This window comes from Ostrinia nubilalis, chromosome 18 (genome assembly GCF_963855985.1).
Source record: "Ostrinia nubilalis chromosome 18, ilOstNubi1.1, whole genome shotgun sequence".
Lineage (NCBI taxonomy): Eukaryota > Metazoa > Arthropoda > Insecta > Lepidoptera > Crambidae > Ostrinia > Ostrinia nubilalis.
Window position 1 is genome coordinate 11,273,442 of NC_087105.1, and position 24,847 is coordinate 11,298,288.

Consider the following 24,847-nt stretch of genomic DNA (forward strand, 5'->3'; position numbering starts at 1 on the left):
TTATTCGCGATTAATTGTTTTCTAAAGTGTTAAAAACCTAGTGAAAGTGCTAGATCTATACGAGAAACAATGCAGTATAACATGTCTAGGATTATTAAAGGTATTTTGATTATTAAAGGTATTTTAAGACCAATCACAGCTGTATTGATAAAAATAAATAAAGATAGACTGCAGAAGACTGTTAAGCAGAGACATTAATGAATTGTCCACACTGGAGATCTCATGACATCAATATTGTGTCCCGTTTCGCTTAAAAAATATAGCAGACCATACATAACCCCGCCTAAGTGCGCGGGCGGTAAGCGGCAGCAACTCTATAAATAATCCACGTTTGTTTATCAAATTAATTCAAAAAGGTCATACCACTCAGTTGTACAGTTGACGACACATCAGAATACACATTTTTGTTGTAAAATAGCACCTATTGTAACAACATAGGATGCTACAGTTTTTAGCTTGATGTGCCGTCGTCTTTACATGTACTAGACCGCTTCAATTATTTTTTAACCATATTAAGGCAGTAAAAATATTGCTACTCAGAATTACTTAATTACGTAAAGCTGGTTATATTTAAAAATAGTTACGCCGACAAAACGTTCTCTCTTGAAAACTAATAGTGGCGTAAATGAGTTCATTTAGTCAACTGATGACTTCATGAAATTGGTGTAGATAAAAAACAAATTGTTTATTTGCATCACAAATAGTGGACACTCGTTGGCTTACCATTAGTATATCTATATTCAGCTTGTAACACTGCTATTTCCTCCTAGTTGATAGCTGGTGTCTGAGGTGTTGAATCTCATCATGCTGCTTGGTTAGTTGCTCGTTGAGTCCGGCCACGTGTTCCGTTAGCACTGACATTTGTTCTTCGTAGTTGTGTGAAGTGGAGTGTAACTCTTCTTCCTGAATTGAGAAAATAAACGTCAAAACAACCATAATAACAAAAGAATGTAACAAAATACATAACACATTGTTACATGTTCTATTCAATGTCAATTGGGTTGGAAAGTAGTGTCTGACTCACCAGGCGGCCGATTGTGTTGTGTTTTTCTTGCAATGTATGTTCATCTGTCTGCTTATCTCGCTCCATCTCTTCGAACCTTAGCCTTAGCAACTCACACTAAAACAAGAATAAGTAAAAAAAATATATTAAATCATAAAATAAATAAGATGGGCACTTGGGATTGGGATGGGAAGATGAGATTGGGTTAGGAGGAGTATTTCACTACCATCTAGTGGTTGATGGAAAATAAAATAAATTAATTTAAAAACAAAAATGTAGTTACCTCTTTGACATAATGTTCAGTCTTGCTTCTCAGCTCATCTTTTTCCACTTTCAATTCACTAATTTTATTCCTAAAATAAGCTTTCATCCTATCTTCTCTGGACTGCACCTCTTGGGTCAACAGGAATGGTACCTCCATGCTCCCAAGAAGGCCTGTAACTCTACCCTCATTATCTATAGCCGTCTCGTTGAATGTGTTGAAGTCTCCGGAGTCATGAGTATCTCCTTTCCTCTTCTGTGATGCTGAGACATATTTTGCTACTTCTAGTTTTAGGCTCTCATTCTCCATTTGGACAAGCTCATACTCCATTCTAAGTTTTTGATTTTCCTGATGAAATAAATAGTTTTAATTGAATAAAACCTGACTCATAGACTGTTTTTGTGTAGGATATTTAAGTAAATTACAGAATTATACTCACTTGTTCTAATGTATGGGTTTTTATACTAAGCTGCTCATTTATATTCAAATCATCAACAGAACTTAATGCATCTTCACTTCCAATCTGAAAAAACAAATACATCAGTAACCTAAGATAATTAATCTATGAATAAAATAACCATGGAATTATTTTAAAAGTCCTCAAGAAGAAAAAGCATCCAATCAAGAAATCTAGCTCTTTATCACTATGAGTGTACACACAACTAGTGACTATAATGTTGAATAGCAGTACTTTATTTAAAAAAAGTGAGTCAAATAATGTCTGTACTGTACCAAACTTCCGCCTTCCGAAATGAAATCTCCATTACAACTATGAGGCTGACTACTGCTAGGGGCATGGAGCCTGCTCGGGGTGCCTCCAAGGCGGTCCTTTTGTGCCTCTTCTAGAGCAAACTGCAGTTCTTGGTTCTTGTTTTTGAGCTTTGCTATCTCACATTTGTATTTGCTATCACTCTCACTAATGTGCCTTTGATAATCTTCTAGTGAAGCCTTCAGTTGAGACACTTCAAATGTTTTATCTGATAACTGAAATAAAATAAACAATAGCTTAGTAAAACATACGGGTCGAATTGAGAACCTCCTCCTTTTTTTGAAGTCGGTTGAAAATAGCACATCCAAGTTTAAATTGCTTTACAATTTACTAACTTGGACTTATAAGAATCTTATTGGTACATTTAAGCATCAAGTTTGTTTTGTGTAATTGACAAGTAAGGTGTTACTAAATACCTGTGATGCAAACTGTGCATTTTCAATTATTTTCTTCTGCAATTCCTCTTGTAAGATGCCAGAATCTAATGGAGCTGTATTACTTACAGCGCCAGTCTGCTTCTCATCTACTTTACCTTTAGATTTCTTTGTTTGTTTTAACTGTAAGTAAAACAAAGTGTATTTCAGTCTTTATCACAATGAATTTATGATTTTAGATAAACACCTCACGTTTTCTTGGTACGCACTGACCTGTAATGCTTCAAGTTCATCCTGAAGGACGGACACCCGGCGCGTTAACTGCTGATTCCTAAAAGTCAACGAATCTATCTCCAATTCCCCTCTTCGCAAAGCTTTTTCTTTTTCTTTCAATGTGTCCCTCAACTCGTTAGATTTCGCTTGCTCATCTAGAACGCCCTTCTTTAGCACCTTCACGTGCACCCGTAACTGCAAAGGAAACGATAAATTTACACAAATTACGGACCATAACTCGCCGTTATCGAACATACACAGAAACATACCTTGGAGTACTCTGCGGCCAATTTTTGGTATTTTCCCTGAATATCACCTGAAGGCAACCCCTCCATGATTCGGTTTTATAAACACATAGCTCTGTAATTACAATTATAACTGTTTATTTGGTAAAACACTGTAGCATTTGTATCGAACACCCACTTTCTATGAAAATGACGTGACTGAAAATTCCGAGGTCTCACAACTATCCGTCATACAGTGAATGACATAATTTTGACAACTTATTGACCAATAACAAACATTACTGATTTTCTTCTTAGGAAGGTGATTGGTGATTGGTCTGTTTGTTTGTAGTCTTATTGAATACATCGAGGTTGCAAATGGAGACTCTCTAAAAATAATAATAATATGTTGACTCGACGATCATTGTCCCGATAGTTGTCTCGGCAAACGGGCTAATAGCGAAGAGCTTCGACCAACATCTAAAGAAGCTTTCGCTAGATGGTTGGCTCAAGGGTCAGATTCAAAAGGCGGTGATCCTCAGCACGGCACGCATTGTCCGGAGGTTCCTCAGCCTGTGACCCTGACCACCGGTAGCTTGGGCCCTGCTCCGCTGCCAGCGGGTTAACTATTTTTAAGATTTTTGTTTTTATAATGTATTTTTATTTTTTGATAATTACATTGTAAAAAGAAAAAATTAAAAATAAGAAAGAAAAATTAATAAAGAAGATAATAATATCAATTTTAATAAAACTAGCAACCTTCCTTAAGCTTGATTTGGAATTTTGGGCATATTCAGCTTACACCTCCTCACACTTCTTTACGCAAGACAAACAAACAACATTGCTTGATTGCAATATTTCATATGCCATCATTAACTCATAACAACTCCCTTGTTTCGTCTGTTTTCACCGAAAATAAATCAAACGGTAAAATAAATAAAAAAACGAGGGAATTCTTTTTTTAGTCTGGTAACATCAACTCTGTTGATGTGTCGTGATCGTCCAATAGAAAATATCAATATTTTGAGATTTATGAAATAAAAACGATAATTACAAAGTTATTTTTCATATACAAACACTTTTGAATATATTCCATCTTTCAATGATACCGATATGGACGATACGTAAGTTATTACCGAGTACTAGACCGCTTCAGATCTCAACAGGTAAACTAAGTCAGAACAAAGTAAATTATGACTAAACAACCCAAAATTCCACAGGATCATGCAGTCAAGTAGTTCTACTTGCAGCTACGTGGACAACGACCATTCTCGAAGTATTATACACATCGACGTAGACTGCTTTTACGCTCAAGTGGAGATGCTTAGAAACCCCGAACTGCGTGCCGTGCCGCTGGGCATCCAACAGAAAAACATCGTCGTGACCAGCAATTACGAAGCCAGGAACTACGGAGTCCAGAAATGCATGCTTGTTACGGACGCGGTAAAACTATGTCCCAATTTGAAACTTGTTAGTGGAGAAGATTTACACAACTACAGAGCAGCTTCTAATAAGATATTCGAGGTTCTACTTACCTGGAAATGCCCGGTAGAGAAGTTGGGTATGGACGAGAATTTCATTGATGTCACAAAATTAGTGCAGGAGAAAGTTTCAAGCGGGGAGCATAATTTGGTCGGTCACATTTACAATGAAATGAGTATGGAATGTCCATGCGGCTGCCACACTAGACTGAAAATAGCATCACAAATTGCAAGTGACATAAGGCAAAAGCTTTTTGACGATTTAGGATTTACGACTTGTGCTGGTATTGCACATAACAAATTGCTGGCCAAACTGGTCTGTCCGTTACATAAGCCTAATGACCAAACAACTATACTTCCTGAGAATGCAGCAGACTTCATGTCTACTTTACAGAGTGTTCGATGCATTCCAAGCATTGGTTCGAAGACCACTGAAACTCTTATATCTCACAACATCATATCGGTAAGCGATTTGCAACAAGCTTCATTGGAAGTACTGAAAAAGAACTTCAGTAGTGACATGGCAGTAAGACTGAAAAATCTTAGTATAGGGGAAGATAACACTCCAGTGAAACAGACCGGGAAGCCTCAAAGCATAGGCTTGGAAGACAGCTTCAAGACTGTCAGTGTCAAGAGTGAGGTGGAAGACAAATTCTCAGCACTACTGCAGAGGCTCTTGGTGCTAGTGAGGGAAGATGGTCGCATACCAGTTTCACTTCGAGTCACACTAAGGAAGAAGGATGCTAAACGGCTGAGCAGTCACCGGGAATCAAGGCAGTGCCAGATTTCTCCTTCAATCTTCACGATAACCAGTGGCACGCTCACCGTTACTGATGCCGGCCAGCAGAAACTTATGACTATAATAATGAGATTATTTAACAAGTTAATTGACTTGTCTAAACCATTCCATTTAACACTTGTAGGTCTAGCATTCACTAAGTTCCAAGAGCGTATGACTGGAAGGAGTTCCATAGTGAATTACTTGATGAATGACATCTCTGTGCAGTCAGTGCTCAACTTACAAAACGACTGTGACACGTCAGCTTCGTCTATGGATTACTCAGTAGCATCACCCAGTAGTAGCACCACCACAGATCTATCAGATGCTGAAGTGGAGCCTTCTCCGAAAAAGCCTAAGAAGGTCACGTGGATTGCAAAGAGGAGATGTCTGGCTAAGGAAGAAGTTGCATCCCCAAGCAAGTTAAAAGTGGGGGAGTTGAGATTAAATTCTAAGGAGCTGGAGAAAGTGTCGGAGTTGAGACTTAATTCTAGAGATAGGTCTTTGACACCCAGGGCCAGTCCTGCAAAGGACAATTTATCAGATGCATCAGACTCAATGAAGGATGTGGCAGAGGGGGGCAACTGTGATGACTGTCCCAGTTACGTTGACAAGGAGGTCTTCAATGCCCTCCCAGATGAAATGCAGCAGGAACTCAAGGCGATGTGGAAAAACCCCTCCAGTTCAGAAGTACAGAGAAGTAGTCCAAGAACAATGAACAAAGCAAAACCGAACACAATCTTGAAATATTTTGTTCCACACAAATAGTATTAGTAAGATTTTATCTTGTTAATTATTTTAAGTGATAAGTGAATGGTTTCTATTTTTTCAAATCATACAATTTTTATTCAACTGATCAAATACATGTTTATGTTAAAAAAAAACTTTGTTTTTATTAGCACTTCTAAATATGAACACAGTTAAAAATGTTAATAACAGTTACAGGTTCTATACACTATACATAACTCTGTTTCATACTCTAAGGCGGTTATCACACTGCGCCGCGCGGGACAACAGATTTAATTATTGTATGCAAGTCAGTTTGTATAGGAAACACGCGCGGCACTTCACACTGACAACGCGTCCGCGCGCGTGATTTTTTATATGAAAATCACGCGCTCCGCGGCGGAGCGCGGCGCAGTGTGATAACCGCCTTAGACAGTTGTGTTGTTCCACATTGTTACACCTGGCAAGACACATAACCCAAGTAGGTACTGTCCCTACTCTAGGGTCACTGTTGAAAAGAAACAAAACCTAACTTGGCATATCATTTAATATCTATATTTTTTACAGCTTCAGTGACCATAGAATATAATTCTGTATACTTGTGCACACTATGTACATTCAGATGTAGAGCCTCCGCCATCTTGGCGTAAGAAAGTACATCGACGTTGAGTTGTAGACGTATCTTGTCGCCGTCGGTGACGCCGGCACTATCGGCATTTTGCTGCGACGTCTTCTCCCGAATCTGTTTCAGTCTTCTTAGGGACTCCTCTGTTTTCTGCACCGATGTCAAGACGTCTTCCACATACTTGTAATAGCTACAAAACAAAAAACAATCATTTTAAGTCTTGCAAAAAATATATTGAACATTATTAAAAGTACAAAACCGCAATACTTACGAGACAGTCATTGTATTAAATAAAGCTTCATACACTTCCACTAAGAATGCATTATCCAGCCTTTTCGTCGCATCATTGTTAAATTCATCAATCGCCCTCGAAACTACATCTATATACACACAAGGCTTTGATGGAACACTGCGATTGGTCTTCCTGTACAATCTTGGTATGTCACTAACTTGTTTCAACTGAACATTGAAATATTCAAACAATTCTGTAACAATGCATTCTTTTATCTTTTCTTTTGTGCCTTTCAAAACATTCTCAGATGGCTTCAAACTTTGCCTCAAAAGGTCTTTATTGTCCACAGTGATTTTGCTTTCAGCTATTTGTAAAAACTGTGGTAGTCTTTGGAGTAGTGTCTGAGTATCCACATAAATGATAAAACAATTTTCAATCAGAATTTTATTCAAACTAGCTGTCTCCAGTTTTGGGGAAGAAGACTTCTGTAAAATAATAAAAACACTTGACACCAGTACACCATAGAATACAAAAAAGAAAAGAGTACAATTTAGGCAGTCTTATCACTATAAAGAGATCTCAAAAATTACATCAATGTTATCCTGGGTACTTTGACATTGATGTAATTTTTGAGATCTCTCTCTCTCTATTAAAATGGGTACTTTGAAAATTATTTACCTGTGTACAATATTTTTCAGCCCAAGTGGCATATCGAGATAACAGTTGTAAAGACAGTTTCCAGAATTTGTGTGCCAATGCCTCAATGTACACTCCATCTGCCCAGCAGTCTTCCACTGCTTTCCAACAGCTGTACGTTTCTTTTAGCAAAAAACCATCAGCGTTGACTGTTGTTGGGCTGTTCTGTAGTGTTGCTTCATAATTTCCTGTAGAGAGAATAGTTACTATTTAGATTTCAAGCAATTTTTAAGATATAGGCATATTATTATATTGAGTGCAGTTTATGTTTGTCACCTGCAATCTCTTGAAACCGTATCTGGAAATAGACTGGAAGATTCCATCTTCGCTGGAAACTTTTATACTCTGCAGTATCACGCATAAACTTCACCATTTCTTGTGTGGCACAACACTCTTCTAACTTTCTAATAAACTGAATGCTTTCGTTGTATCTTTGATAAAAAACTTGAGGATTCCCAGGAGCAAATATTGACGCTAGATTGACCTCTAACCTACTTTCAACCTCACACCAAAAGCAGTTTACTAGAAATCTAAATTTCTTTACAAGAAATGTCAGCTTGGAATGTTGTGTGACTGCTAATAACAGCTTTAGTTTTGTGTCTAAAAGTTCTAGAACTCTGCTGTATATTCCTTGTAAGCCTTCTCTACTCCTTTGTAATGAAGATTCGTTTATGATGTCTTGCAGTAACGGTGCAACTGCTTGTTTTCTAATAAGCATTTCAGTTTCCGTAACACGATCTAATGAAGCTAATGTGATGAATGTTTTTAATAGATTCTCCTCATCATTGTCATTCCAAAATTGGAACAGTAATTCATTTAATGCTTGCACTATCTTCCCACCCACTTCATTGTATAAAATTTTATGTTCATTTTTTAGCAAATTTTCACATTTTGATGTGGAAAATTTGAGTTGATTGTATTGCATTACAGCCCGATCAGCCAAAATTATCTGTTCGTGTTTCTTCTTGTCAGATATATTTTTGAGGATGTTGTCCAATGTTTTTAGACAGTTCAAAGCCTGGCTGTAGTACTTCAACAGTTGCTTTTTCTTCTGTAACGCATGTCTCTGGCTCAACCACATAGATAACTCTTTCATTGCTTCTTCCAGGCATTGTTTTACACTCTGAAAGATAAATAAATATAAATTTAATCTCAATATAATATTTTAGATAGTAAGATTTATATTAATAAACATTAGTGATATAGATATAATAAGTAATTGAAAGAATCAATTAATCTCAATGACTCACCAATACTTCTTCATTCAACTGTCCTAGTGGCACCTGAACTTTAACGATGGCTTTATCGAACCCGATGAGTGTTGCACACAGGTTAACGAAGTTCGCATAATCCTTGTTGATCAGCTCTATCATAGCCAGCCGGAGGACTTTCAAGTACACACCCAGGTCATCGCGCATAGTCTCCAACGAAGCAACGTTTTGATGATCCGCCAAGAAGTTATCCACGGAGAAATTTGTCTGGAATGAAGCCCAATATGTTCACGATACGATATAAACTTAAATAGAGAAAATAGCTGTGTGTGTTAGAGTAAAAATGAAGAAAGTACCTTGACGAAATCATTACGGTCGAAGCACAGCCCCCGCGGGGCCGGCGGCAGTGTAAACTCGACATTATTACTCTCCATACTTAGCAGATAATTAGCATTTTATTATGAAGGCACCATTGTTGAGATAAATCGTTTTAAAATAAATTAATTACAAATTTTAGATCGCTCTCATCGGCGATCATTTTGACATTTAATTGACGGCAAGTTGACACATTGACACGTCAGTTTCTCTCCGTTCGGATACACGATACACCTTACACCCGATTGTAATTAAATACTAATCATAAATTGATAACCTTTTAAAAACATAAATAAATAATGAAATATTGTGATTTATGTGTACATAATGTTATATAATGTTGTTTTAATCAAGTTGTTTTTAAAAACTAAAAAGAGACGAATTATGGTAAAAGAAGAAATAAAACGCTGTCATTTTTATGTTTGTCTCCGGATTGGCGGGATTAAAGTTGTGTTTTAAAAAACTTCTTTGGTTGCATGAGATCGCGTTTGGGAGGTTTGGGAGTATGAGTACAGAATATATGAGAAAATCCCTAATTATTACTATAAATAGTTAAATCTTTTATAAAAACACAAAAATAATGGAATAATAGCGACGTTTTACCTGAAAATAAAACGTTTATTAAACATACTTACCTTATTCGAAGCCTTTATAATGAGAGTAGTGTCTGTCTTTTCCTGTTTGAGTACTAGTTTTGACGTATAATCTGCCCACGTGACTTCCGCTCCGGTCCCCCACCGCCTAAGCACGCCTCAATTAGCGACACTAGCGCCACCAACGGTAGCTCGAAACTAGGTTTCGATATTCTCGCCATTGTGTTTTATGACACCAGGTAGATTTAAAAAGTAGGCTTCGAATAAGGTAAGTATGTTTAATAAACGTTTTATTTTCAGGTAAAACGTCGCTATTAAACAGTACTGTACCGTTATTCGAAGCCTTTATAATGAGAGACGTGTCTATTATCTCCTGGTGGCGCTGTGTAATCGCCAATGTGATCAATTTAAGAATAAGACATTGATCAGTGAGAAATGTTATGAATTAGTTGTTGAATATTTAGGTGGATACGCTTATCTGTCTACCGAGTGGTAATGTACTGTGTGCAGGTACATTAAAATATTTTACAGAATGCAACCACTGCATCTGCATCTCCGTAAATTCACGTTTAATGGATCGTTTATTAACTACGTAATAATGAACTATCGGTTACTTTACGTCATGTAAAAGGCTCAAAAGCTACGTTCACCTTCACTCACATTATCAGACCATTGGATGAAATATGTAAGCTTCGGTAAGAGTGAATAATTATTAGGTATGGATAAGAATATTCACTGGTACAGTTAAAGTCGCTTGCCGATAGCGGGCGTTTGATGATCTCCAACATTTCCCACATTTAGGTATCAGATCAGATTTTAATATTTATAAACCTTTACGGGACCGTAGCCTAGGTGGACGGTGTAATGAATAGGTGACAATAGCTAGCCGGCTATGTATAGGTACGATACTTTTGTATTGTCTGAGTATTCCGCGTTATCGCTGTTCGCTAGGGATAGCGAAGTTTGAGTCGGAATTGATAAAATTTATAATGATACAAACTTTCCTAGTACAAAGTTAGTAAACTTTGCGGTTTACCAACGTCGGTGCTGTGGTAGGACTGTGCGACCATTATCTTTAGGGCTAACAGTGATAACTTGTTAGCTAGATCAGCTTATTGACGGTTAGTCAACCAGCTTAATTCAGAGCAATCTTAATAATAATATGTAATTATGTATTATTGTAATTACAATTATGATAATAATGTTATAGGGCTGAAGAAGTTGGAGTCCTTTAACCACGAATGCTATAAAATCATAATTAACGTAAATGCGCCTATTACCGCCAGTTTAAGCTGACTTCGGATAAACGTTAGAAAATTAGATATAAGACGTGGTGATGGAAAATACACTTTAATTTATTTATAACAATGATGAAGTAATCTTTGAATTCAAGTAGTAACAATGAGTATATAATCACACAATAATTAATAAATAGCAATTTAATCTGAAAAAGCAGTTGTTTCTATTACCGACCTATAGACGAGGTGTGTTTCTATTAACGTTTTTTCTGTTTCTATTACCGACCGCTAAGAATATTGCTCTTCAATTGGGTATATTCCAAGAGGCACGGGTTCGATTCCCACTCAGAGGCTCGGGAACCACTTGATTTTTTGAAGTTAAATTTGTTTTGATTTTAGTTTTAGTTAGTTTTTTTTTTTTTCAAGTTATTTTTTTTTTAGTATTAAAAGAGAAAAGGCACGCTTCTCGAAAATAAATAAATAATCAAGCAGAAATAGTAAAATAATAAATTCCTCTATTATACTTGATTACGCGGTACCCGGTGTTCTAGTGAGTAGTGGGGGTCATTATTTAAACTGTATTTGAGTTTTAATAAAATTTAATTTTCATTTCATATTTTATATCTATTTTTAATTTGACTATAATTTTTAATTAGTTTTTGATTGATTTTAATTGTGTGTAATTGTGTATTTTAATTTAAACTATGGACAATTGGACACTGTCTGTATAATTATTTTAAATTATTTTTTTATGATTCAAAAGATCTTAAAAAGTTACATAGTAGTTGTGATAACGCATGATTGGTTTGGTGTCATGTCATAAATGTTAGTTATATACAAAATAAAGGCTTATAAGTCTTCGCAGGTGGCGTTATAGTTATGAGGCGGTAATAGAATTAAGTATGAATATTACTTTATTCTATTAGCGACCGTAAAAAAAAACAGTAACCAGCTAAAATATCTACTTTAATGAAGACGTGATCAGTGAAGTGTCATTTTTATTAGGTTTTATTTTATATCAAATAGGTACTAATTAGAATTTAACAGGTTTTTATAAAATCTATTGTCATACATTATTAGAGATATTCTTTAATGTTCATTGCAGTTTTATGCCAAACCTATGACAATTAACATATGGCGTTAATTGATTTAATTATGTGAAATATTATTATGAATCGATCAAGATAACAAAATGGAGGTTAAATGCGTAATTAAAGATATAAATAGTAAAATAAAAAACGTTATCAAAATTCTAACAACGCCATGGGTCGTTATTAGGAACCAAATTATTAAAAGTGTTTCTATTACCGCCCTTATTTAAAATTGTATTTAAGCCACAAAAATACAGCGGGAGGGCTATATTGAAGGTTTATTAAGGAAACTAAAGTACGAATTAATATTGTTATGCAAAAACGTGTTGGTATACTTATTTTAAATGTGTTAAAATCTCTAATTAATAACAAGGTGCACCTTAAGTAGCTGGGAGCGCGTCAGTATGAAAAGTGCATCCGTTGCGGGCGCGTCCCATTTAATGTCAAATAACTCCGTTTACTGGTTATTTACGAACACAAACTTTAATCGTTTTGATAGTCAATAAACATATCTAGATATTTTTTAGGTAACGTGTTTTCTGGAACCTGTTATTATGTCTTTTATGAAAGAAAGAAAAATAGGGCGGTAATAGAATACAAATTTTGGGGGGTCGTTAATAGGCGCACTTACGTTACATCATTCTACCACCAATAGTAGCGGAGCATCAATAAGAATGTTGCGAAAGCGGGAAAAGTTATGCAGACGAAGTCGCAAGCACAGCTAGAATTAAATGATAGTTTCGTAGCCGATCTAAACCTTATCAGGTTTCATCAAGGCCCTTAGGGTGGGCATCGGATTTAATTTCGAATGATTTATTTTCGTCACCCTGAATGCCGTTGGACGATCGCTCATTTGCATGATCTAATAATATTTATGTAAAAATATTTATGTAATGATGTTTGTGTAACACAAAGTTTTATATCATCGCCAATGTCACTCATGATTCATTGAAGTGTACATACCTAAGTTGCCAGTAGGTAGGTAAGTACTAATTTTTGTGACAATAGTCAGCAGAGACAAATTACTTTATTGACCTAGCGAGTCGGGTAGGTATTAGAATATTTCACGAGGCTGTTGTACTTAAAACAAGCTAACTCGTAAACAGTTGTTTGTGCCACAACATTTTGCTTGTGACTACCTTCGTTACAGTATAATGATTGATGGATTTAAATCACATCAAATACGAATTTTGTAAATTGTACCATGTAGGTAGGCGAAGGACTTTCGGCCCCAAGCAAAGAGCTTAAGAGTGCGGCACAATTATCCAAAATTAATTCCAACCATGTTTATGTACTTCTGTGTGACCCTAAGGTCACAGTGATAATTGGAAAAATCGGAGTTAAATTACTTTCTTGGACTGAAGGTTTTTATTTATTCCCTTAATTCCTCGTAAAAGTCGTTCATATTCATACGACAATTTTTGTTGTACCACAGAGGTGCACAAAAGGTCGAATTAGCAATATGACATGGTGTCATATTATGACACTAATAATAAATTATATTTATTTACTTAAATTAAGTAGACTAGACGTAGTCATTGACACTATAATAGGGCACACGGAAAGTTCAGTTAAGAGACTGAAGACTTGTGTGACTTTTGGTATGCAATCTTTTCTCCAACGAATGTAATGGCTTGTGTAAATGAGAAAATAACAAATTATAGTAGGTAAACCTGCGCGGTTTAATATATATTTAGTAAGTACGGTTTACTAAAGTCACTGTTTTCGTTGTACAGTGAAATTCAATTGCGAAATGCGTTACCATGCAGCGTGTCCAATTTGTTTTAAGCTCAGATAAGCTTCATACTTTTGGTTATTGTGGATCATAAGTACTTGGTATTGGGTGCCATGAGCGCCTCAAGTTGGCGGTTAAAATGCTCTTTGCCTCACGCAAATCATGAATTGTAGTGTTATAACATGAGAAGAGCCAATGCTTTAGGATTTGTAACGTTACGTGACTTGATCTGCATGTTTTTGGTAACCGAGACTCGGTTAGACCATTTTGTATTTATGGAGTTCACCTTTTACTGTTACTAGTTTGTAAGACTGTTATTATTTTGTTTATTTATTTTATATAGGTAAGGACCGACTTCATTGTGTTTATTATCCAGACTTGTATGCTTTTATTACAATAGGGGCATGGGTTTTATCTGACCCCGAAGCAAGGATGGGTCCTGAGTTACCCCAGAATGAAGTCGTCCAATAGGTAAGGGCGCGAATGTCGCGACTCTTTCTGTGCGAATCAATTGCCGTCAGAACATTTGCATGAGTCTGTCGGTGTACTATAGGTATGTATAGGCAGAAAAATACTTATTTTAGTATTCAGTACTTTGTGGTACCCGCCAAGAGTCTATGGATGTATAACCTTATTTAAAAGACTATCAGGTCAATAGTTGTAACTTTACTATGCAGAGGCTGCATAAAGGCTTAAGTTTATTTAATTTCTCCAGGCGTTAACTGTTCGGTACCAAAAATTCAGAGCGCATAGCTGCGGCCCCGATTAATTAACATCCTTCAAGATTCTGAAGGTTTAGGGCGATGCCCTCGTATCATCTCGGCAGTAATGAAATAAGCCAAACTGACACGAATCGAGTCATTTTTGCGTAATCTCATGATCTCTGTCTCCACCTTTTATCCATGGCAGGTCTTAAATAGCTTACTTTTGTCATGAAATAAAGCATTTTAATTAGGGTTCCATAACCCTTGAAAATTATGAGGATTTGGAGCGATGCCCTCATGTCCTCCCTGCAACATCACTTTAATTTTGCCGTGCAAAATAGAATTTCAGAACCTTTTATAGTTATGCGGATTTAGGGCGAAGCCCTCATGTCTACCCGGCAACTTTACTTATTTTCGTTTGCCGTGGAATAAGGCGTTTGGGTTCTATAACTCTTCAAAATTATGAGGATTTAGTTTAGGACGATGCCCTCATGTCTTTGAACCGCAAATACAAACGAGCGAGGTTGTTTGGCTCGAAATGTAATGATTTGAGTCCGATTCTCTTTGGGTAATCTCCTATCCCAGAGGGATGAGGGATAACATGACAGTTTAGAGCGATGCCCTAAGATCTCTCGACGTAAATAGAAATGAGCGAGGTTGCTCGGCTCGAAATGTAATGATTTGAGTCCGTTTCTCTTTGGGTAATCTCCTATCCCAGTGGGATGAGGGATAACATGAGGGTTTAGAGCGATGCTCTAAGACCTCTCGACGTAAATAAAAATGAGCGAGGTTGCTCGGCTCGAAATGTAATGATTTGAGTCCGATTCTCTATCTCCTATCCCAGTGGGATGAGGGATAACAAGAGGGTTTGGACCAATGCCCTACTAAGACCTCTCGACATAAATAAAAATGAGCGGCGTTGCCTGGCTCAATATGAAACTACTTGAGTGTTTGAGTTTTCTCCTATCCCGGTGGGATGAGGGAGAAAAGGTTCTGGCTCCTGGTTTTTCCCTGTTTGCTCCAAGAGAACTTACCCTCGCTACAGGATTATGCTGCTGCGCTTTGGTTACACTGCCATCTAGCTTGCCGAGTAGCCAGTTTGAGTTTTCCACTGTAGGTAGGTATTTAGCATAAGACGAAATCTCAGATCGATCTGCGGAGCAGAGTTGCGATCGTATTGCTGCCGAAAAAATTTCCAGACGCCGCTAGCATCAAATAAACTGCGTATCTCCTTCACCGTTTATTACACAGACGCACTGTTTATCTACACAGTAACAGCATAGCGTTTTCCTGAAATCATAGTTTAAGAAAACCACAAAGGTATTATTATACCTACGTACCGTATCCTAATAGGACAAACTGCACACTTCACTCTTGGGTTATAAGCCATGCGTTAGACTTCCATAATGGCGGTAGGATAGGTACGTCGGTACGCTACCCTACCTAGTGGAAGTTTTCATACTTTCCCCGGATGCATATTGATAACGGTAGTTTACCGTTTATTTATTTTGTTGATTTATAAATCAACACAATCCGTCCGATGGAATTCGTATGTCTGAAATGGTATTGGTAAGTTGGTACTTACAGCTTATTGTAGCAAGCAATCACATCTTGCGACTATCACATTACACCACACCATCCTTTGATTTGACCTCTACGCCAACTCTTGCTCCTCTTCTGCACGTGGACATAATATTTCCTCTTTCCTTTTGAAAATAAAGACATCTAACGGAAAACCCTTAGGAACAAACACAGCTAAAAAGGAGTGTTATACCGTTAGGAATGAACATTGCTAAAAAGGAATATTAGTTTTAAAACACATCTAACGAAAACCGTTAGGCACAAACATTGCTAAAAAGGAATGTTAGTTTTAAAACACATCTAACGGAACACGCCGTCAGGTACGAACATTGCTAAGAAGAAAAGTTAGCTTAAAAACATGTAACGAAAAACCGTTAGAAACAAACATTGCTAAAAAGTAATGTTACTTTTAAAACACGTCTAACGGAATACCGTTAGGTACAAGTATTACTAGAGAAGAAAGATAATTATTAAAAATTTCACTGAGTTAGATTGAATGCAATCTACCCCCGAACGGTAACACCGTTGTAAAAATAAATTAAACTGCGAAATAAGTAATCACAGTAATTTTTATAAGTTTTCAGCCAGTACATAATAATTTAGAAGTACTTACATTATGATGGTAACATTTTACCTGAATCACGTCACGACTAGTACCTGTGAGATGGGTCGCGAACTAGCGGAGCTAATTCTACGACCGTCTCGAACGGGAACTAAAACACCAATGGCGAGAATATCGAAACCTAGTTTCGAGCTACCGTTGGTGGCGCTAGTGTCGCTAATTGAGGCGTGCTTAGGCGGTGGGGGACCGGAGCGGAAGTCACGTGGGCAGATTATACGTCAAAACTAGTACTCAAACAGGAAAAGACAGACACTACTCTCATTATAAAGGCTTCGAATAACGGTACAGTACTGTTTAATATAACTTGTGTTGTTTATTTCGTATGTACTTACATTTACCTGATCTAACTGCTGTAGTTAAAACAATGCAACCCAACAATTATCGACAATATTGATTCAAATTACAAAAACCACTTAGGCAATATCAACAGCAATTTACTGTCTATTAGCCTATTTGAGAAAATTACCAGCGTAATGAATTAAACGGTTGATAACGACATAATAGAACCCTTTCACATTTAGGGGTAAATATTATTCCGTATCATTTTATTTGACAACACCAGAAAGAGTGCCGGTTGAGTAAAATGGCTACCTTCAATTCCGAAGACCTATTCCTGAGTCGAGCGAAGTTTGTAATGAAATTTTTGGGAGTATGGATGCCTCCTGTTGACGAGACTTTGCCGCGAAAGTTGTTCAAAATATTTATGTTGACATTGCAATACTTATTTCTGATTTTTCAAACGATCTACATCACGCAGATATGGGGGGATTTGGAGGCGGTGTCGCAGCCTTCATACTTGCTGTTCACACAAGCATGCCTCTGTTTGAAGATAACGATATTTCACGTGAATATTGACAACCTCAGAGAACTTTTGAAGCAAATGGGGTCTGAAGTCTTTTTGCCGCAATCTCGTGTTCATGAAGAGTATGTCGCGAAGCCAATGTTCTCAAATTAACTTGAAATAATTTAAACAATAAGCCGTATTTTTGTAGGATCCTCAAGACGCAAGCTGCAAGGATCAAAAGATTTTTGCTAGCGTTCATGATCAGCTCCCAAATCGTGTGCACGATCTGGGTCGTTCATCCGATGCTCCAAAAAACTGGTCCTCGGAAATTCCCCTTTGATATGTGGTAGGTTTACGAAAATTATTAATACCTACTTACCTACCTATGCAATTAGTTGGATGACATCAGCAGCTATTTATGTAGTCTTACCTCTGCAGTCCACTTGTTCGCCCTACCCTCGCAATTCTGAAGTTAGCCATAATTATGATGAATTCTAGGATGCCAGTGTCTCCAGACGATTCACCCCAGTACGAAATTGGGTACGCCTTCCAACTGCTCACCATTTGCATGAGCGCCTACATGTACTTTGGGGTAGACAGTGTGGCTCTCTCTTTGGTAATCTTCGGGTGCGCTCAGGTCGAAATCATCAAGGACAAGATTTTGAGTGTAAGTATATTGTTATATCTTTAAATTAGGTAAATCTTGAAGTTTCGTAAAATAGTTCTTAGCGGATTATCGACTTCTCCTCCGATTTATAGATATCGCCAGTACAACATAGATTGAAAGAAAGTGAACGTAAAATAATCTATGAAAAAAATCACAAGATTCTCGTGGAGTGCGTTATTCAACATCAGGCTGTTGTGACGTAAGTACCTACCTCGTACTTAGCACGAAGACGCGCCCCACCAACTTTTGGTCGAGGGGTGTGCGGGGAGTTTGATCTGAGCAGTCCGAGCGTCATTATTGTAGTGCGTTATTGTTGTAAGTAGTTGTAGCGAGTACGGATAACACTCAAACATTAGCGGAAGAATGGTGGGGCGCGTCTTCGCGGGTAAATTAATCATCTATGATGACAGTACTTAAGGAGGTAATCCATGTCTTAATTTGTCTCTGACAGATTCACTCAGCTAGTCGAAGACACGTATCACTGGTACCTGCTGTTCCAACTCACCGGGGACGTAGGCGTCACCTGCATGAGCGCTCTAAACATTCTGGCTGTAAGTGGATAACAGTTATATTTTTGCATGGTCTATTCCACTTTGATGTCCCAGGATATCAGAGTATTCCAGGCGACACTTTGGTATCCTTTGATCAAAATGGAATAAAAGGTTTTTTTTTCAGCTCAATATCTAAACTAGAATAATAAATGCCAACGTTTTTTTTATTTTGCAGCAAGAAGTGCGCAGTCTGCAGTTCGTTACTATCCTGATATACGTCATCGTGATGTTGAGTCAACTGTTCATATGCTGTTGGTCGGGGCACGAGTTAACTGCTACTGTAAATCAACACAATTATATTATTCACATGCCTGTACCTGATTAACAATACCTACTTAGCTTAAAAAACTTATTTATTCTTCGATTATTAGTAGGTGAAAAAACATGAACATTGATCGTTACAGAGCGAAGGCCTCCACACAGTTCTATACCAGTGTATATGGTACGAACAAGACCTGAAATTCAAGCGAGACCTGCGTTTCGTCATGATGCGCATGAGTCGCCCGATGGTCCTTCGAGCCGGACACTACATCGGCATGTCTAGGCAGACGTTCGTAGCTGTGAGTCGTTATTATTAAGTTATTTAATTTTTAGCGTTAAGAGTCGCATCTCAAACTTATTTGAAAATTATAAATAACTTGAAAAAAAAATCGAACTGCCTAAGGCGGGAATTGAACCCACGACCTTCCGCTTGCCGGGCGACTGCTCTTCCAACTGAGCTACTTAGACACTGGATGAACCCGTCGAAATTTTCAAGTGTAATACGCTGTTACGGCCAGCGTTTGTTTCATCAATGTTGAGTATACCTACCCTACATCTAACAGAAATATTGTTGCAAACATTTAACTGTCAGTTAAGATGAAACAGCTCTTTTTACATAGTTATTTAATTTAGACGGGTTCATCCAGTGTCTAAGTAGCTCAGTTGGAAGAGCAGTCGCCCGGCAAGCGGAAGATCGTGGGTTCAATTCCCGCCTTAGGCAGTTCGATTTTTTCAAGTTATTTATAATTTTCAAATTAGTTTGAGATGCGACTCTTAACGCTAAAAATTAAATAACTATGTAAAAAGAGCTGTTTCATCTTAACTGACAGTTAAATGTTTGCAACAATATTTCTGTTAGATGTAGGGTAGGTATACTCAACATTGATGAAACAAACGCTGGCCGTAACAGCGTATTACACTTGAAAATTTCGACGGGTTCATCCAGTGTCTAAGTAGCTCAGTTGGAAGAGCAGTCGCCCGGCAAGCGGAAGGTCGTGGGTTCAATTCCCGCCTTAGGCAGTTCGATTTTTTCAAGTTATTTATAATTTTCAAATTAGTTTGAGATGCGACTCTTAACGCTAAAAATTAAATAACTATGTAAAAAGAGCTGTTTCATCTTAACTGACAGTTAAATGTTTGCAACAATATTTCTGTTAGATGTAGGGTAGGTATACTCAACATTGATGAAACAAACGCTGGCCGTAACAGCGTATTACACTTGAAAATTTCGACGGGTTCATCCAGTGTCTAAGTAGCTCAGTTGGAAGAGCAGTCGCCCGGCAAGCGGAAGGTCGTGGGTTCAATTCCCGCCTTAGGCAGTTCGATTTTTTCAAGTTATTTATAATTTTCAAATTAGTTTGAGATGCGACTCTTAACGCTAAAAATTAAATAACTATGTAAAAAGAGCTGTTTCATCTTAACTGACAGTTAAATGTTTGCAACAATATTTCTGTTAGATGTAGGGTAGGTATACTCAACATTGATGAAACAAACGCTGGCCGTAACAGCGTATTACACTTGAAAATTTCGACGGGTTCATCCAGTGTCTAAGTAGCTCAGTTGGAAGAGCAGTCGCCCGGCAAGCGGAAGGTCGTGGGTTCAATTCCCGCCTTAGGCAGTTCGATTTTTTCAAGTTATTTATAATTTTCAAATTAGTTTGAGATGCGACTCTTAACGCTAAAAATTAAATAACTATGTAAAAAGAGCTGTTTCATCTTAACTGACAGTTAAATGTTTGCAACAATATTTCTGTTAGATGTAGGGTAGGTATACTCAACATTGATGAAACAAACGCTGGCCGTAACAGCGTATTACACTTGAAAATTTCGACGGGTTCATCCAGTGTCTAAGTAGCTCAGTTGGAAGAGCAGTCGCCCGGCAAGCGGAAGGTCGTGGGTTCAATTCCCGCCTTAGGCATTTCGATTTTTTCAAGTTATTTATAATTTTCAAATTAGTTTGAGATGCGACTCTTAACGCTAAAAATTAAATAACTATGTAAAAAGAGCTGTTTCATCTTAACTGACAGTTAAATGTTTGCAACAATATTTCTGTTAGATGTAGGGTAGGTATACTCAACATTGATGAAACAAACGCTGGCCGTAACAGCGTATTACACTTGAAAATTTCGACGGGTTCATCCAACGTTATTATTAAGTCACTATGTTGTGTTTTTGCTTAAGAAACTGTGTTTGAAACACTGTGTTTTCTTTTTACAGGTCCTTCGCATGTCTTATTCTTACTTCGCTGTATTGAATCAAGCTAATAGGGTAGAGCAACAATAAGAAGGCTTCATAGTATTATTACTTATAATATTTAAAAGCAATTAAATAGTAGACTTTTTCATGAAATTGTAATATAAGACAGAAGAATAGCACTGATAGAACAGCAATTAAATCATATACGAGTACGTATATCCTAGAAACTAGTAGTTTATTTTGTAGAAAGCTGCAGCATATAATTTAAACTGAATATTGCTTGCCATTTAAGTTTTGAAACTTGCAAAGTTTGTGCGATAATTACACAAACAGCGTGATATTTGTAGGAAGAATATTAGTGTATGAGTATTAAGAATATTAAGTAGGATCCCAATTTATAACGAAAGTATACCTACTTTTAATAAATGTTTTGAGTTGTATGAGTTTTCTTTCCTAAATTAATTTAAAGAAATAATAGTAGTATTGAAAACATAAAACAATCGATCTGGTATCAATAGGTATTCTGTATTGTTTAATTTATGTAAGAAGTTTATCTCATTTATTAAAACACATAGCATTAAATTGCAAAAATATGAATATTGTTTTTAGTTATGAACCTTTACAGAACATCCTATACCAAGTAGGTATTGTTCTTCGTCGTCAGCATTTAACTCGACACCGATAGTCAATTTGATTCGATATTGACCGAGTCAAGTTTATTTCACGCCAGGATGACCCATACATTTCTGCATCGTCCAAAAACGGCCCTTACCATGTTAGGGCTTTGGTTGCTGCCAGAAAACTATAAAGTGCCCTACTTAATTTACCGGAGTTTCCAACTCTCTATGCAGTTTACTTTCTTATTATTCAATTTTATCTACATGGGGGTGGTTTGGGGGGACTTGGAGGAGTCTTCGGAGGGTTTCTACCTCTTGTTCACACAGGCTACGTTATGTCTGAAATCGACGACTTTTGTGATGAACAAAACTAGGCTGATTCGCCTTTTGAGATTTATGGAAAGCGACATTTTTGCAACGAACACACCAAAACATGAGAGGTAAGTAAGAAACAAGTTCATTGGTGTAGTAAGTATGTAAAGGAAATAACAGTAGAAAATATTGCCGTTTTTTACATCGGGCTGTGTTCATGTTTGGAGGGAATCTCAATAGCAATTACGGTTGGATACCATATTACCAATTATGGTGCACCATGTTGGGCGCCAAAATTTAGAAGCATGCACCAAGGGGATTATGCACGGGCGCCATATTAAATCCCAAGAGTAAAACTAAGTAAATCTTATGTTCTGCTAAGCGTTAACTACTCATAAGTTAAATCTCATTAAGAACCAAGAACAAGGCGCTCTAAGGTTAGGTACCTAATAGATTTTCAACTATATATTTTGTTGATTGTATTCTAGGATTTTAGCCGTACAAGCTGTGAAGATGTGGCAGGTGTACATGTTTTTTATGACTTGCGCTACGTGTAACGTTTTAGAGTGGGCTGTGGTGCCCTTGTTGGAAAGCCGTGGGCCAAGGGTTTTTCCTTTCAAAATATGGTAAGCGAATTAAAGTTAATAGTTTGTCAAAGTGATACAAGACCCTTGTATGGTAGAATGTATTTGTTTAGGTAATTATGACAACGCATTCTACAGTTTGACCCAACGAGCTCGATTTGTTTCGCACTTTGCATATTCCTGGGTGAGTCCATTTTCTTGGAAAACTCTGCAAGCAAACCAAGAGCAGACCAGCAATGTATTTTTTCTGATTAGGCTGGGCTGTCAGATCACTGCCGCGAATAAAATAATCAAAATCGTAACCAAAATTATTTTTCTTTGATTTCCCTAAGCTTAAGTAATTAGTGGTAGATTCTTATGATCTTTTCATTCAGGATGCCAGCAGACCCGGCCATGTGTCCCGACTACGTGTACACCATCTGCTACGTGTACCAGGCGGTCGCGGTGTACTTGAGCGCCACTACATTCCTCACCATCGACTTCATGACCGTCTCTATGATCACGTTCGCGTCTGCGCAACTTGAAATCATCGCGGAGAAGATTAAACAGGTTGGCTTCTAGCTAGCAGATTTTTGAAGACGATTAGTGAGAAATTATACTAGGTAGGCCATAAGAAATATATTTTTTTAAATCGATTAACGATTCTCCGTGAAACCGTCAATAATCTCAAAATTCTCAAGTGCAATAGAAATGCTTGGAATTTTCTCCGCGATAATATTTTAGACCTTCATTCCGAGTCTTTCACCACTTTTAAGATTAATTAGATCTTATCAAAGACATGGGGCAACACCATGAAACCATTAAGTAAGGGCTGCATTTAATGGTAGATATCTGATGGTCAGATACAGCGACGCATTTTCTTTTCAAGATTCCACCTGTGGCAACTTCGTCTGAGAATTTGAAAGCTGAAGAAGTAAAATCCCGGGTACAATACAACAATAAAATTCTCAACGAATGCATTCAGCAACACCAAGCAGTAATAAGGTATGATAGAGAATCCCACATTAAGAAAATTCGTGAAAATATGCGTTGTTTGTATTTTAATCATTTTCGCAGGTTTGTCGGACTAGTGGAAAATATGTTCAACGTGAACATTTTCTTTCAAATGAGCGGAACTGTCGCCATCATCTGTATCATTGGTTTCCGAATTACTATAGTACGTACTTTCATAAATAAAGTAAGTTTTTAACATTTCAATTATTTAACCGGTGTGCTGAGCCGCGCATTTGCGCGATCTCACACGAATGTCAACAAACCCCTCCCACGTCATAGGTACATCGTGTCCCAAAATTCAACGATAAGCCAGCCGTCCGGACATGGTCAATGGTCATGACTACTTTAGGAAAAATAATACCTAGAATCTGCTCCTAGAATAGTAACCTAAAGATTTTTTAACTTCCAGGAGCCACCGAACAGCTTCCACTTCTATTCCACACTGAACTACCTGGTGACGATGGTGGCGCAGCTGTACCTTTACTGCTGGTGTGGCAATGAACTTACCGAAAGAGTAATGAATATTAAACATTAAAAATACATTATAAAGTCTATTAGTATCTAGAAAAAATGTCAAATTAATCCCTGTTTCCTTCCTTCTTACAAAAATTAGGTAAATTTTAACCGCTTGCATGTTTAATGAATGCGCAAGTAACTATTTCTGAAATTGTAGAGCCAAGTCCTCAGAGACACGCTATACACGAGCCAGTGGTACGAGCAGGACCGGCGTTTCGGGAGCACCTTGGGGATAGCTATGGAGTGCATGAAGCGGCCCATCATCTTCCGTGCTGGGTACTACATTCCGTTGTCGAGGCCTACTTTTGTTTCGGTTAGTAAAGCCCTAACTTCGTCGAACTCCTTGTCATCTAGGTATTCATGTAGCAAGGGCTGCAAGTCTAAACCTACTAATCAAAGGTTAATTTTATTTGAAGATAGGTAAGACACAATGGGACAGCTAGGATATTTGCTGAAACCCGACGAAAGGATAGATAAGATCGGGTTCTCGAATATTTGATTTTTAAAAATCTGCCGCTTCGACATTTGAGTTAAAATGATCCGTCGAAACTTTAATCGTGTCCTTTTATTTTTCAGATACTACGCTGTTCATATTCTTATTTTGCCGTCTTGAATCAAGCAAATAATAAATAAATTGAACGCTCGAAGCCGGTGGCAAAACTTTAGTAATTTTAATTAAACCTACAATTACTGTTGACTTTGTACATTAGTCACACTGTATAATTAGTGTTTCCTATAATTTTAGTTCGCCAATTAAACCTCTAATTTGCAATT

At 37.3% G+C, this 24,847-nt stretch overlaps 5 protein-coding genes across 5 annotated transcripts; 3 read left to right on the forward strand and 2 right to left on the reverse strand.

Annotated features, from left to right (window-relative positions):
- Window positions 1-144: 144 nt before the first annotated feature.
- Window positions 145-3,107, reverse strand: LOC135080743 (protein phosphatase 1 regulatory subunit 21). The gene is made up of 8 exons (XM_063975458.1): window positions 2,951-3,107; window positions 2,682-2,876; window positions 2,451-2,591; window positions 1,998-2,249; window positions 1,705-1,788; window positions 1,287-1,613; window positions 1,025-1,120; window positions 145-903 (listed from the first exon to the last, which is right to left on the reverse strand). Exons 1-8 carry the CDS (start codon window positions 3,014-3,016, stop codon window positions 757-759), a joined length of 1,308 nt encoding a protein of 435 aa, XP_063831528.1. The 5' UTR covers window positions 3,017-3,107; the 3' UTR covers window positions 145-756.
- Window positions 3,108-3,884: 777 nt separating this feature from the next.
- On the forward strand, window positions 3,885-6,066 carry LOC135080429 (DNA polymerase iota). The gene is made up of 2 exons (XM_063975063.1): window positions 3,885-4,029; window positions 4,126-6,066. The coding sequence occupies exons 1-2, from the start codon at window positions 4,019-4,021 to the stop codon at window positions 5,930-5,932; spliced, it is 1,818 nt and encodes a 605-aa protein (XP_063831133.1). The 5' UTR covers window positions 3,885-4,018; the 3' UTR covers window positions 5,933-6,066.
- Window positions 6,067-6,419: 353 nt separating this feature from the next.
- On the reverse strand, window positions 6,420-9,218 carry LOC135080724 (conserved oligomeric Golgi complex subunit 2). Its single transcript, XM_063975437.1, has 6 exons — window positions 9,011-9,218; window positions 8,694-8,921; window positions 7,720-8,566; window positions 7,426-7,631; window positions 6,787-7,232; window positions 6,420-6,705 (listed from the first exon to the last, which is right to left on the reverse strand). The coding sequence occupies exons 1-6, from the start codon at window positions 9,086-9,088 to the stop codon at window positions 6,432-6,434; spliced, it is 2,079 nt and encodes a 692-aa protein (XP_063831507.1). The 5' UTR covers window positions 9,089-9,218; the 3' UTR covers window positions 6,420-6,431.
- A 7,954-nt stretch (window positions 9,219-17,172) lies between these two features.
- On the forward strand, window positions 17,173-21,185 carry LOC135080725 (odorant receptor Or1-like). The gene is made up of 8 exons (XM_063975438.1): window positions 17,173-17,517; window positions 17,586-17,723; window positions 17,876-18,044; window positions 18,137-18,243; window positions 18,496-18,595; window positions 18,771-18,875; window positions 19,000-19,155; window positions 21,073-21,185. The coding sequence occupies exons 1-8, from the start codon at window positions 17,177-17,179 to the stop codon at window positions 21,136-21,138; spliced, it is 1,182 nt and encodes a 393-aa protein (XP_063831508.1). The 5' UTR covers window positions 17,173-17,176; the 3' UTR covers window positions 21,139-21,185.
- Window positions 21,186-22,485: 1,300 nt separating this feature from the next.
- Window positions 22,486-24,781, forward strand: LOC135080726 (odorant receptor Or1-like). The gene is made up of 7 exons (XM_063975439.1): window positions 22,486-22,606; window positions 22,939-23,113; window positions 23,433-23,548; window positions 23,621-23,720; window positions 23,967-24,071; window positions 24,231-24,386; window positions 24,650-24,781. Exons 1-7 carry the CDS (start codon window positions 22,494-22,496, stop codon window positions 24,704-24,706), a joined length of 822 nt encoding a protein of 273 aa, XP_063831509.1. The 5' UTR covers window positions 22,486-22,493; the 3' UTR covers window positions 24,707-24,781.
- Window positions 24,782-24,847: the final 66 nt, after the last annotated feature.

Coding starts and splice junctions, on each gene's coding strand:
- LOC135080725 (XM_063975438.1), top strand. CDS start 17,177: ATGGCTACCTTCAATTCCGAAGACCTATTCCTGAGTCGAGCGAAGTTT. Junction 17,724..17,875: donor AAATTCCCCTTTGATATGTG/GTAGGTTTACGA, acceptor GATGAATTCTAG/GATGCCAGTGTCTCCAGACG. Junction 18,596..18,770: donor GCGCTCTAAACATTCTGGCT/GTAAGTGGATAA, acceptor TTTATTTTGCAG/CAAGAAGTGCGCAGTCTGCA.
- LOC135080724 (XM_063975437.1), bottom strand. CDS start 9,088: ATGGAGAGTAATAATGTCGAGTTTACACTGCCGCCGGCCCCGCGGGGG. Junction 7,233..7,425: donor CTGAAAAATATTGTACACAG/GTAAATAATTTT, acceptor ATTATTTTACAG/AAGTCTTCTTCCCCAAAACT. Junction 6,706..6,786: donor TTTAATACAATGACTGTCTC/GTAAGTATTGCG, acceptor TTTGTTTTGTAG/CTATTACAAGTATGTGGAAG.
- LOC135080743 (XM_063975458.1), bottom strand. CDS start 3,016: ATGGAGGGGTTGCCTTCAGGTGATATTCAGGGAAAATACCAAAAATTG. Junction 2,592..2,681: donor ATGAACTTGAAGCATTACAG/GTCAGTGCGTAC, acceptor TTTTACTTACAG/TTAAAACAAACAAAGAAATC. Junction 1,614..1,704: donor AAACCCATACATTAGAACAA/GTGAGTATAATT, acceptor TTATTTCATCAG/GAAAATCAAAAACTTAGAAT.
- LOC135080726 (XM_063975439.1), top strand. CDS start 22,494: ATGTGGCAGGTGTACATGTTTTTTATGACTTGCGCTACGTGTAACGTT. Junction 24,072..24,230: donor GCAATGAACTTACCGAAAGA/GTAATGAATATT, acceptor CTGAAATTGTAG/AGCCAAGTCCTCAGAGACAC. Junction 24,387..24,649: donor CGAGGCCTACTTTTGTTTCG/GTTAGTAAAGCC, acceptor TTTATTTTTCAG/ATACTACGCTGTTCATATTC.